At 47.5% G+C, this 12,492-nt stretch overlaps 1 protein-coding gene across 12 annotated transcripts in view; it reads left to right on the forward strand.

Annotated features, from left to right (window-relative positions):
- The window catches only part of magi1b (membrane associated guanylate kinase, WW and PDZ domain containing 1b), a 96,445-nt gene that overhangs the window by 47,238 nt on the left and 36,715 nt on the right, over nucleotides 1-12,492 (forward strand). For all 12 annotated transcript variants that reach the window (XM_076989157.1, XM_076989164.1, XM_076989167.1 and 9 more), the window contains 2 exons: nucleotides 9,779-9,898; nucleotides 11,627-11,833. In XM_076989157.1, coding sequence (XP_076845272.1) covers nucleotides 9,779-9,898; nucleotides 11,627-11,833 — 327 coding nt within the window. The remainder of the gene's footprint in view (nucleotides 1-9,778; nucleotides 9,899-11,626; nucleotides 11,834-12,492) is intronic.

The following is a 12,492-nucleotide window of genomic DNA, read 5'->3' on the forward strand; positions in this document are numbered from 1 at the left end:
CAAAGAAATGATCAAGTATGAAATCTAGCACTTCAAAATGCGCTTGTTGAAGGTAAGGGCCTACGGTCAAGACACCTAGTACAAATGGTGTGTGTGTGTGTGTGTGTGTGTGTGTGTGTGTGTGTGTGTGTGTGTGTGTGTGTGTGTGTGTGTGTGTGTGTGTGTGTGTGTGTGTGTCTGCAGAGTCTTGGCATACAGTGGTAATGGAGGAGCTGTATATAAGCCTCAGATGAAGGGTTTCGAGTTCCTTCGTGTCACACTGATTTTAATGTCACCATGGTGTGTCGTTTGTTGCTTCCTGTGTGTGAGGATTAGAGTTCATATCTGTGGCAGGGCTCCGGGAGCAGTACACCCATGCTCTGTGAGCAATAGACTCATACTCCGTGAGCAATACACCCATGCTCCGTAAGCAGATGTATTATTTACAACAAACTGTCCCAGAGCTAACACAGGGCCTTGGGCTTGTCTGAAAGCTCAATGTAATAGATGGGCGTTGTGTCTCACTGTGGAGATATGAGCACTTCTGAGATTCTGTGACAGCTGATTCCATCTTAAAGATGCATAGAAGCTAAATGCTGCTTCTCTGTGTTTTTAGTGCTGACTCTAGGCACAGCTAACTGATGAGCTGCTAGTGATCTGAGAGGCCTGCTAGGATTGTACTGTTTGAGAATGTCTGATGGATATATCGGCCCTGAACCGTTCCCTGATTAATAAGCCAGTAATAGTACCTTTAAAGTCACTTCTGTAAGATACTAGCAGCCAGTGTAAGAACTTAAGAACAGGGATGATATTTTGCTCCAGTAATAATTCTGGCAGCTGCATTCTGAGACGGCAGGATTTGTCTGATTTTAGGAAAAGTAAGGAACTGAAAGCATGGGTGAGTTGTTCATGGTCTTGTTTTGACGAGACATTTCTAGCTATGTTAAAATTTATGGGGTACTATTTTAATAATTACCAGTGCATGAATGCTAAAATTAATTTTCATCACATCATTAGGTTGCAACCCAGTTCTTTTGATTTGAGGGCTCTACAGTCAAGACAGTCGAGTCTACGTCTCATCTGTAAATATATATACATTATTATTTAACAGCAAGAAGTTTTTGCACATCCAGTTGTTATATATCAAAGGACTGTAATCAGTTGGGAGCCAAGTAATTCTGAGTATCCTCTGCATTTCTGTGTAAGGTATTCCACATGCAAGTTATTCCATAGGCTTTGAAGATCTGGCCAAGGCAAGCCGTATATAAATTGACTAGAAGCGGCCCAACAGCAGAACCCTGGGGGACGCGACAGGTCGTAGGCATCCGCTCGGGTACATCTTTGCTGCTTCAACGAAGTAGTTCCTACTTTGACCCAAACCAGTTAGACAGTTCCTGAGAGTCTAACCTCATTCTCAAGTCAGTCTAAGAGTATTTTATGATCGATGGTGTTTGTTGAAGTGCTGCTTGCAAGAGAGCCATGTGGGGCCTGCTGCCAGAAGGAAAAGGTAGAAGCTTTGAAATCTTCATCCTTGCCAAGAAAGACGGCATGACGCTACCCTTGCCATGTAGAGCCCTGAACAGTGGTGCCAAGTGAGAGAGGTTTGCTGGTCATGGCCACGGCCTTCTGATGTAGTCACATGACACTGGGATGTTCCAGTATGAGCCCTCGCTGCTGATGATATGGATGGTTATAGACTCAACATTTATCAACACAGGGTAATGATTAAATATAAGTTCTAGTTAAAGGTTTACCTACAGGAATCCACGCTGGTTTCACCAGACACCATCACACTAGACCAGGTTGCCGGTGGTGCAGTGGTACTATGGCAGCCATGTTTCCGTTAACCTGCTGGGCACCTGAAGCGTGCTGAGGGTTCTGGCGAGAGTAGGGTCTGCGTGGCGATGGCGAGGATTGCGCGGTTCTGAACACATTTGAGCCCAAGCTGGCTCTTGGTTGCGGTCAGGTCTGGAGCAGACGATGATGTGACGAAGTTTTACACCACGCAGCAGCCGCAGCAGGTGTGATGGTCTGGTGGAGAAGACGTTTGCTTATGAGTGACAAATACCAAATGTGAATTTGTTTTTCAATTCCCATGAACTAACTGATCTTTCAGCTTGGAAATATAGAGCAGGAATTAGAAAGTGAAATATGATAGGCTTGTTGTCTTCCGATGTCAGTTGCTGAGAGAGAGAGAGAGAGAGAGAGAGAGAGAGAGAGAGAGAGATTGTGTGCATGCATGTGTGTCAGGAGGGGAGAAGAAATACAGAGTGCAAGAAAGGAGCGAATGGAGATGGGAGTGTGAGATGGAAAGAAAAGAGGAGTGATTTTTGAGCTGGCGTGAGTGAGCTGGAGCCCCTGCATGGCTCACCAGGTCACACTCGTGGAAAATGTAATCACAGCTCCCAGACAGCAGCCGCCGCTCCGAACAGACCCATCACGCCCAGGGCAGCTGCACCTCGCGCTCGGTTCAGTTAGCCGGTTAAGTATTTAACAGGGCGGGCCATGAAAACGAGGCTTCGGGTGTGCAAGGCACCGCTGAAGATCGAATGTCACGCCGTCTGGGCCAGTTTGGCTCTTTCAGGATCTTTACAGTTCTGACGGCTTGGCTTTCCACCATCTCCTCCGTGGTAGTCCTGGAAAAATATTCATGACGATAAGCAACTGAGATGAATAAAACTTGTCTGCCCTGTCAAGAGGAGAAAGTGTGTGTGTTTGTGTGTGTGTGTGTGTGTAGGAGAAAAACAGTGTATATACTTTATGAAGCCATTAACCTGTGTATATTATCCAAAGCCATAAACGTGTGTGTGTATATCTCCATCTCTAGCTGACTTTTTGTCAGACTGTTGGCATGGCGGCCCCTTCACTGGAGTCTGCCTATGAGACGCGCCGTGCATCCCAATGGCTCTGGAATGGACCTTGTTGATTGGTTGCGAACGCAAGGTCATGCAGCTCGTTGTTCAGGTCCATAGCAGTCAGAGGCTGGACGTGCTTCCATTTCAAAGCTAGCGTGCACTTAGCATCTTTCATCTGTTATTGGGGAATGTGCCCAAGGTCTTTGTCGTCGTTGTTTTTGGCTGTGTGTGTCTGGGGGGGAGGGGTGGTTACCCCTCTTGCTCCTCCAGTATTGCGCCTCAGGTATGCAATAGTTTTGTGCCCCCCCCCCCCCCCCCCCCCCCCACACACACACACACACACACACACACACACACACACACACCCCATCCTAAAATCTTCATAAAGTAGGTAATATTCCATTGCCTGTCTAGGACACACCATGATGCTCCTGTCTGAAGTTACAAAGATTCAAAACCACAGAAAAGGTTTCTAGGAAGACCATCATTCCCCTTCAGCCTCTGGTATTTCTGTACATCCGTTTCAAATATCACATACACATAAAACCTGTAAGAATAGCACAGAACATTTCTGAATTCCAGTCCTACGTCGCTTGGAAATCAGCACTGTTATATTCCTCAGCCTGTTCGTATTGGTTCCTGGGCATCTCAGCCCTCTGATTGGTCAACAGAGCAAGCGTCTGCTGTTTGGATTTGTCGTCAGCGGTTGAGCTCCGAGGTGTGGATGGCGCTAGTGGCTCGAGCTTAGATGTGGGTTGAATTCTGTTGTTTTTGTTAGACTGTGGGGTGAGGGAGTTTTTTATACATAATTTTAGGTGGAATTCATGCTATTTTATCTTGTAGTAACATTTTGTCATATTGTCATATCTCCATTTTGTCATTCTCTATGATGTTGTGAAATATGAATGAACAACAGTTCAGAAAAAGACGGCAACAACCAAAAATTACCAGGGGAAGGTGCTTTGTGGCACCTGGGAGAGGGTGGAGGAGGAAGAGGCAGGGAGAGGGTGGAGGAGGAAGAGGCAGGGAGAGGGTGGAGGAGGAAGAGGCAGAGAGAGGGTGGAGGAGGAAGAGGCAGAGAGAGGGTGGAGGAGGAAGAGGCAGGGAGAGGGTGGAGGAGGTAGAGGCAGGGAGAGGGTGGAGGAGCAGGGAGGAGGAGGAGGAGAAAGGCAGGGCTCAGGCTCAACCCTGGGCTTCTTCATCCTGCCTCAACACCTCCCTTTGTGTGCAATCCGGTCCCGACTGGTGGGAATTCCTGCTGGTATTGCGCAGGGTCATGTTCAGGTGAGGGTACTCTGGGTGGTGTTTCAGGCCACACCTTCTGGTCAGTGTTCCCGCCCTTGCCAGGTCTCTCCGCTGCTGCGTGCGGCTGTGGCGCCCCCTGGTGCGATGTGAGGGTTACCTGAGGTAGTCGACCTGCTCCTGCTCACTCGGCAGGTCCGGGCTTGAGGGCCCGTTCCACCGTGGTGCCCCGAGGCTGCTGTTCTGTATTTGTGTGTATGTCTTATGAATGCATGACGTCTTAGTTGCCAAGTGAAATTCAAACAGCACAGGTTCCCATTTTTCACTGTCTTCTTTTAACACACACACTCTCTCTCTCTTTTTCTCTCACTCTCTCTCTCTCTCACACACACACACACACACACACACACACACACACACACACACACACTCCTATTTCTGTGCTTATTTCATATATTTCTACCCAGTATAAACAAATGCTACAGTAAGAGTAAATGTGTGACTCCCGTCAGGTGAAGTGTTGGTTACTGGTATCATCCCCCACATAGCTCTCCAAGTCTGACAGGCAAGACTTTTAATCATGATCAAGAAACACAGACTTAATGAAGTTCCATCTCCAACGAAGAAACTTCAGACAACATGTAAGGTTCTTGGGGTGTTTTGACCCTTAATTGGATGTCAGACAAAGACAACCAGTTGGTTAATGAGAGATGCAAGATATTTAAATACAAGATATTTGCCTGTCTGCCCAGTCCCAAACAGGTGCTTGCTCCTTCCTTCAGGATCCTTCAGTCCTTGCGTTCTCTCCGTACCAGTGCAGTGAAGACAGACTGTACCAGTGCAGTGAAGACAGACTGTACCAGGGTGTGAAGACAGACTGTACCAGTGCAGTGAAGACAGACTGTACCAGGGTGTGAAGACAGACTTTACCAGGGTGTGAAGACGGAGCTTCTAACACATAGACATAGCATTAACTTTCCACAAAGCATAACATTAATTATGAGCCTAAATAAAGTGGAATACGTGAGTTGAAATAATATGACTGAAATAATAATAAAAAGATCAATACCCCCCCGGCCTATGGAGTCACTGCAGTTCAGAGAGTTCTGCACTGCCGGGCCTGCTGCCAAAGTGGACTTCTACCCCCAACATCCCTCAACACGTACACCTGTCTTCTCCAAGATGCTCTCACCTCTGAGAAAGGTGACAAAGGGCTAATGGCGAGTTTGACATGTGTTGGGAGCAGGAACAGAAGAAAGCTAGTGACCTAATGTTCACCTAGCCTCATTCTTTAGTCTGGATTTTCTATGTTGCTCTGCCCTCTCTCTGCCTGTCTGGTCTGTAAGGGCTGTTCTTTAATCCAGTCCTCGGGGACCCCCAGCCAGGTCCGATTTTTTGTCTTGTTCCTGCTCCCAATTCACTTGAAGCAGGTAATGAAATAAGTGTCTAGAGAATCTCTGACCTTAGAAGCCCACAAGTGCGTGATTGAAGCAGGAACCTGGGCACTGATGCAGTCAGAGGTTCACGGCAGGTTTAATACCTCTGACTATTTTGTAGTAATTCATCATATTGACTTCATTCATCATTACTGTGTTGGAAAAAATTGTTTTAGGGGTGAATTATTGGAGTTGCAGCGTGCTGTTATGTTCAGTGCAGGCAAAAGGACGTTTACACTGCTGCTGAAGATGTGAAAGGTGTGATGTAAGTTACTGTGTGTTTGACAGTATTTTTTAACCTCAAATAACTTCAACTGTCCTTTGGACAGTCTGGCTATTAGTTACAAGCAAAAAAAGAATCAACAGGATATATTGCGATGCACCAGAAGTAGATATGACTTCAACGGGATGATGGTATTAATTGACTTAGGAACCTCCTCTTAATTTTTGTTTCTTGATGGGGTTTTCTGCTGTAGTGCCATAGCTCTGTTCAGGCTGATGCCAGAGCCCAGATCATCCACCCGGCTTCCTCCCGAGACGTGCGTGATTGCGTGTGCGTCGACGTGTGGAATTTGGGTCACGTGTGGGAAGCTCAAAGCGACTGCCTGAGGGGGGGGTATGGATGAGGGATTGGGGTGGGGGGGTGCTCCCCACGCTCCCCACGCTCCCCACGCTCCCCACGCTCCAAGACCCTTTAACAGAAGAAATGAAAGGGATTTTTCACACGGTTATTTTTAGAGGCGTCTGCCTCGCTGGATTGGAGTGGAATGTTTTGGCTTGACCTCATGCTTTCAGGAGGATGCTGAATTAGAGGCTGCAGTCTGACTGGCTCCTCTAGCATTTTTGTTGCTAGCTGAGGATTTTGCAGCTGCTTACGGTCATTGTGTTCCACCCCTGTGTGAGACCAGACCCTGGGTGGCAGTGGCCCTGGTTGTTGAAACATTAAAACACCTATCATACACACCTCACGTGTGGTGTTGGATTGCAGTAGGGCTGTGATGTGGGGTGGGCTTTTTTTTTTTGGCGTGATTTTGATTTTCCATGTTTGATGTTTTTGGGGGACACAGACTAAATCAAATCTGTGTCAGTAACGAAGCGTGAAGACGGATGACTTAAAATAGAGATTAGTATAGCATTAAGAATGCATGTGTTCCTGTGTTTGGCCTGCCAATAAACTGTAGCGACGGCCCCAGATGTCTTGGTTGGGTCCAGTCACGTGTCACCAACACTGCTCCAAGACTGCTCTGACTAGCCAACTCACTGCAGAAGAACACACACTAATCAACATCAAACATGAGCAAATATTCTGTTTTCTTCCTGCTTATTTCCTCAGGGTTGTTCTATTTGTGCATGTGTGTGTGTGTGTGTGTGTGTGTGTGTGTGTGTGTGTGTGCGTGTGTGTCTGCACATGTGTGCCTAAGGAGAAGAGAGAGAGGGGATGAGTGACTGACGTCCCGGCCACGCTCCCTGTTGTCTTGTTAGAGTGTGGTGGGCAGATAAGACGGAGACGTGGAACGTCATGACACCTGATCCTGGAACAGTCTGCGGCAGCCCTGTGCAGACACGCACACCAGCAGTATGGGATTTCTGTCCTCTGCTCATGCCAGAGATCTGTGATGGGGAAGTGTAGAAGAGGTTGAAGAGTCTTTGGACAGGGAAACCACGACACACAGCTGTAGACTGGGATGTGTGTCTGTGTGTGTGTGTGAAATCAGCTGATTAGTTAATTGTTTTGGGATGGAGGTGTTGTAGGTAGGATGAACAGGGCCATTTGGTTTCAGGGTCACCCCTCCCCCGATCACTGACCCACAGCTAAAGCAGGTGGTGCGGAGGTGGGAGGTGTGTGTGTGTGTGTGTGTGTGGGGGGGGGGGGGGGGGGGGGGGGGGGGTAACCTGTGATCTAACTGGCTCTGGGACACAACTAGGCCAACGAAACACAGTGACTTGACTGAGTGCTGCCACATGTTTTCATAATCTCAGTGAGCCATAGGTGAGCGGAACGTGACTGCCAGATTTGCATCCTGTATTTTTACTCTTCTTTAATTGGGAACACTGACAATGCAGTGTTGGTTAATTATGCAGCAAACCAACAGTGTTGCAGTGTTGGTTTAATATGTATTGTATCTTGTATACCCTCATTACAACACCAGTGCTTTTGTTTGTAGGTTTCTTGCCTTCCTATATCCAGAGTGTTTGAGTATGTTTAAACACACACACACACACACACACACACACACACACACACACACACACACACACACACACACACACAGACCAGGTTTGGCTCTGTTGAAGTTCCCAGACTGTGTTGGGTAATTGTCTCTCGTGAGGTGGGGCCTGTCAGCTGCTCGGGCTAATAATCTGATGGGTCTAATAGTCTGTGTGTGTGTGTGTGTGTGTGTGTGTGTGTTTGAATGAAAGAATGAATGAATGAGGTAGAAGAGAAAGGCAGCTACTGACCACAGATCAGTTTGAGTGCTGTAAGCGTAATCCACACTGGCCACGTTCTTCCAGGCCCCTGGAGGTTTGTGCTCCATCGTGACCTCACTCAGACGCCCTTTGCTGTCACCTCCTTGTTGAATTATGCGGTTGTTTTCTCACAGGCCTCCGCTCAGATCTGCCTTGTGTGCTTTGCACAGAGAGCTTTGAACTGCAGGCAGCTTAGAAGCTCCACACAGTCTGCAGGGACAGGCCTGCGAATGATTCTAGCCCCCCGGGGTTGTCCCTAGCAACGGAACCGGAGTGTATGACTGCACGCGGCCTGGGGGAAGCTTAGCACTGCAGCACCAGCTTATGGAGGACAGGAGGACACACACACACACTCACACGTACACACACACACTGCATCTCTTGGCAATGCTTAAATCACAAATTCCTTTACTCACTGTGCATTTCATTAGAAGTGTGTGTGTGTGTGTGTGTGTGTGTGTGTGTGTGTGTGTGTGTGTTGGCTGAGGGGGGAGGGGCACTGGGTGCGGAGTCTAGTCCGTCTGTGGGCGTGGTAAGCCCTCGGCAAGGTCTTCTTCTGACCCGTACATCGCTCCTGTTTGCTGAGTCATGCGGTGATGGTGGAAACGTGAGCAGGGTTTCAGCGGCAGGTATATTATTCTTCCTGGATGAAATCATACACAGGGTGCCGCAGAGGACTCCACCAGTCTTCATGTAGCCAAGCAACTGAAGGTGGTGTGCAGTAGGGGCTGAAGTGGGCTGAATGACCCCGGCATCGGTTTACGGCCAGGGAGGCTGCGAAGGCTGGAGCCGGCCCCTCAGCCCGGACGCCGGAACGCTGACCCGGACAGAGGGTGCAGACGGAGCACGCATGTGGACCGTGCAGACAGAGTATGCCACAGTCTGGCTCGTGCGGTAGCTTGCTTTGGTCTTTCTTGCTTTAGCCCTGCGGTATGAGGCTGGATTCCTCATGGAGCAGCACGGGTGATTAAAAGTACAGGAGAGAAGTGGTGACGACATGTTTTTACAGTCGCGCTGGAAGCGTATGAATCGTGTGATGCTGCACGTATATGGGTGGGGGGGGGGGGGGGGCAGGTTATCTGGGAGGAGGCAGGTTATCTGGGTTTCTATAATCATTTATCTAGGTTTCTATCATTGTTGGGCATTTAGAAGGGCCGGACTGGCACTGGTGCGGACGACAGGCCTGGTGCCCGTCAGATTGATCTGCCTGTTAGCTTCTACCTTCCAGTATGTTGCATGATCTCTCCCCTCCAACTACTTCCTCCTCCCCCGCAGCGGCGCAGACTGTTAGCAGGTCTGGGAGCGCAGCTCACGGGAGTCTGGGTCCGCTCGGCCCGCTACTGGGGGGTCTTTGACAGGCGTGCTGTTTCATCACTCATGAGTATAAAGCTATAGCCTGAACCACCCGTTTCACTAATAAGTTGGGATGTCAAAACTCTGAAGGCAAAATTGCTATTGCTTTAGCTGATGCCATTTTCTTTGAGTATATGTGGGAAATGTAGCTTGTTTGGCTAGTCTACGTTATTGAACATTGTAATGAGGTGGACTTGGCTTTGTAAGAGCTATTGGTGTATTCAGATGTTTCTTTGCCCTTGCTTGTGCATTTAAAAAAATATTTCTCTCTACTGTTTCAGGTTTTTTGTTTACCAAAGGAACTTAATATGATTGAAAGTGTTTTAAAGTCTACCCTGATGGAGACACCAATCAATTTCCAATCATGAATGAAGGAGTGGTTGACTGATGGCATGATTAGCCTATCAAATGCCTAAACAAGCCCCCTGTTCCCAATCTATACAGGTACAACCCGCCTCCCTCGTGACGGAGAGGTGCCTGGTGTAGATTACAATTTCCTGTCTGTAGAGGACTTCCTGAAACTTGAGCAGAGTGGAACGCTTCTGGAAATCGGCTCTTACGAAGGTAATCTTCACAAGCAAATGATTTGTTTGAATCATTCCACACAGACAAAACACACCAATCAGGAATAGCTACCCAATTCCATATCCATTCCGGGACAGTATACCCAGATCCTGGTGTACCTTCCAAAAATCATGATGATAATAGTATAATGGATTTATATATTCACAGAGCTCAAGAACACTTTATAGAATACATACAAATCAAAATAATGATGAACGTGCTGTGTGTTAAAGATGGAAACCAGAGAGCAGGAATGAACGGTTGTAGAGAGAGACAGCCCCAAAAGAGGGGATGGCAAAAAAAGTGTGGACAATCTAAATCTAGAGATGGCAAGGAGGTCGAGTAGCTGAGGACTTTAGTGTAGAAGGTGGAGAATATTGTTGGAGGAGCTCTACAAGGCCATGAAGGGCTTTAAGTTATTTAAGTTCTACTCTGATCCTGGGACACGTTCCCTCTGTACTTGGATCCTGCTATGCATTTGTGAGACAGACTTGTGTTTCAGTAGCACCTACTGCCATTTTCTGATTAGGGATTTCAAGAACAGTGTGTAAAGCTGTTCAAACATGGGCCTTTCAGCACAGGCGGAGATCCCTGAGCTCCAGTGCCCATCTGCTGTCCTGGTCACACGGCCACTTAGGGGAGGGTCATTCAGGGGGGTGGGAAGAGCATGCTGGAGGTCAGCTGAGAGCACAGCGTACCTTCAAGGGACTTAGAGGAGGCATGACAGCAGGGATCTAAGAGGAGGCCAGGAGTTCTCAGAAAGATGCTTTAACTCTGTCTCTGTCATTTTGCCTTTCATATTCTCACCATTTTCTCCATTTCATTCATTTTTTGCCCCCTTTCTGTCTGACTTTCTTCCAGGTCACTCATTCTGCCTGTCGTAGGTCCTTCTCTCACTTCTCTTACTCTGGTCTTCCACCCCTCCACCCCATCTCTTTCTCTCTTTCTCCCCCTCTCTCCTTCTTTCCCTCTCTATTCCATTCTTAGTCACTGTGTCTTTTATTCACTGTCTGTAATGTAATGCACATTTCAATTTCATCATTGCACAGACTGTAAAGTGTGCGTGCGTGCGTGTGTTGCTACTCTGACTTATGATGTCTCTTCGTAATGGTCACGGGCAGATCTACATGATACCTGTTAGACCACCACAACACAGATATTTCACATGGTTTCATCATACTCTTTGTGTATCTGTGTATAATACACACACACAGTTGACACACACGCACACAATGCCATTTCTACTTGGATACCGGTTGGAGTACTCTAATTCTTCCTAGACAGTACTGGGAGCGTGGTGTTGGGTCGATGTCTGATGGATGGAGGAGCTGGTAACTGGAGTAGGCAGCACTACACCCCAGCACTACACGTTCTCCATGTTTAATGAGCTCCGCTCTCCATCTTCCACACTGGCAAAACCCTCAGTCTCTCCTGTCTGCTCAATACCTTTGAACAATAGATCTCTCTCTCTTTCTCTCTCTCTCTCTCTCTCTCTCTCTCTCTCTCTCTCTCTTTCTCTGTCTCTACCTCCTCCTCCCCTGAACAAGACTCAACCCTTTGTTATCTTCTTCCTTTTTACTCTATGCTTGTACAGAAAAGGATGAAGTAAACCATGTAACGCCTCTCTCTCTCGCTCTCACTCTCTCATAAACACTCCATCGTAATTTTACCTCCTTCCTCACCCCCGTCATCTGGTCGTCTTCATGCCAATATGCCCCTGTTGCCTAGGTAACTACTATGGAACACCCAAGCCGCCGAGCCAACCCCCTAGTGGGAAAGTGATTAGCGGCGATGCTTTGCCCGACAGCCGCCCCGCCCCCCAGGAGACCACGCCCCGCCGCACCAAGTCCTACAATGAGATGCAGAATGCTGGAATAGCGTCTGCTGAAACAGAGGATGAGGACGAACTTCCTGAAATGAATAGTAGCTTCACAGGTAACGTGAACGTGTGTGTGTGGGCGCGTGTGTGTGTGGGCGCGTGTGTGTGTGTGTGTGTGTGTGTGTGTGTGTGTGTGTGTGTGTGTGTGCGCGCGTGTGTGTGTGCGCGCGTGTGTGTCTTACAGACTTGGAGTCAAAACAGCGCCATCTGGCTGTGGTTTGTGTGCTGTTTATTTGAAAGTACAAATATCAAATATGTATTTGTTCGTTATCTTCAAGAGTGTGTATATGTGGTTTGGATATACTATTGGGCAATTCTTTCTTTTTAATACAATGAGCTTGGTCAATAAAAGCAGATTTATCTGTAATGACCCAATGGGAAAAGCACATTTCCTGTAAACCTGTTCTTTGTTCTGTGTTCAAGTTTCGAAAATCTTAATTCTTAAACTGGGCTCTGAAGAGTGTGTCTGTCTCTCTGTCTGTTTCTTAAATGTCTGTCTTCCTGCTTGGAGTTCTACAGCACCTTGTCTGGTTGAGTAATTAGGATGTAACGTGATTAATTAGAACCTTGACAACTTGATTAATTTTCCAGCAGATAGCAGATCCATGTAAATTCTAGATTAATCTGCTTGGATTATTAAGTGTGCTTGGACAAGCCAACCTTGATGTTTTTGAACATCGTTTTAATAATTCTGAGATATATTTTGATGCTCCAG

This window comes from Brachyhypopomus gauderio, unplaced genomic scaffold (genome assembly GCF_052324685.1).
Source record: "Brachyhypopomus gauderio isolate BG-103 unplaced genomic scaffold, BGAUD_0.2 sc66, whole genome shotgun sequence".
NCBI classification, from domain to species: Eukaryota; Metazoa; Chordata; class Actinopteri; order Gymnotiformes; family Hypopomidae; genus Brachyhypopomus; species Brachyhypopomus gauderio.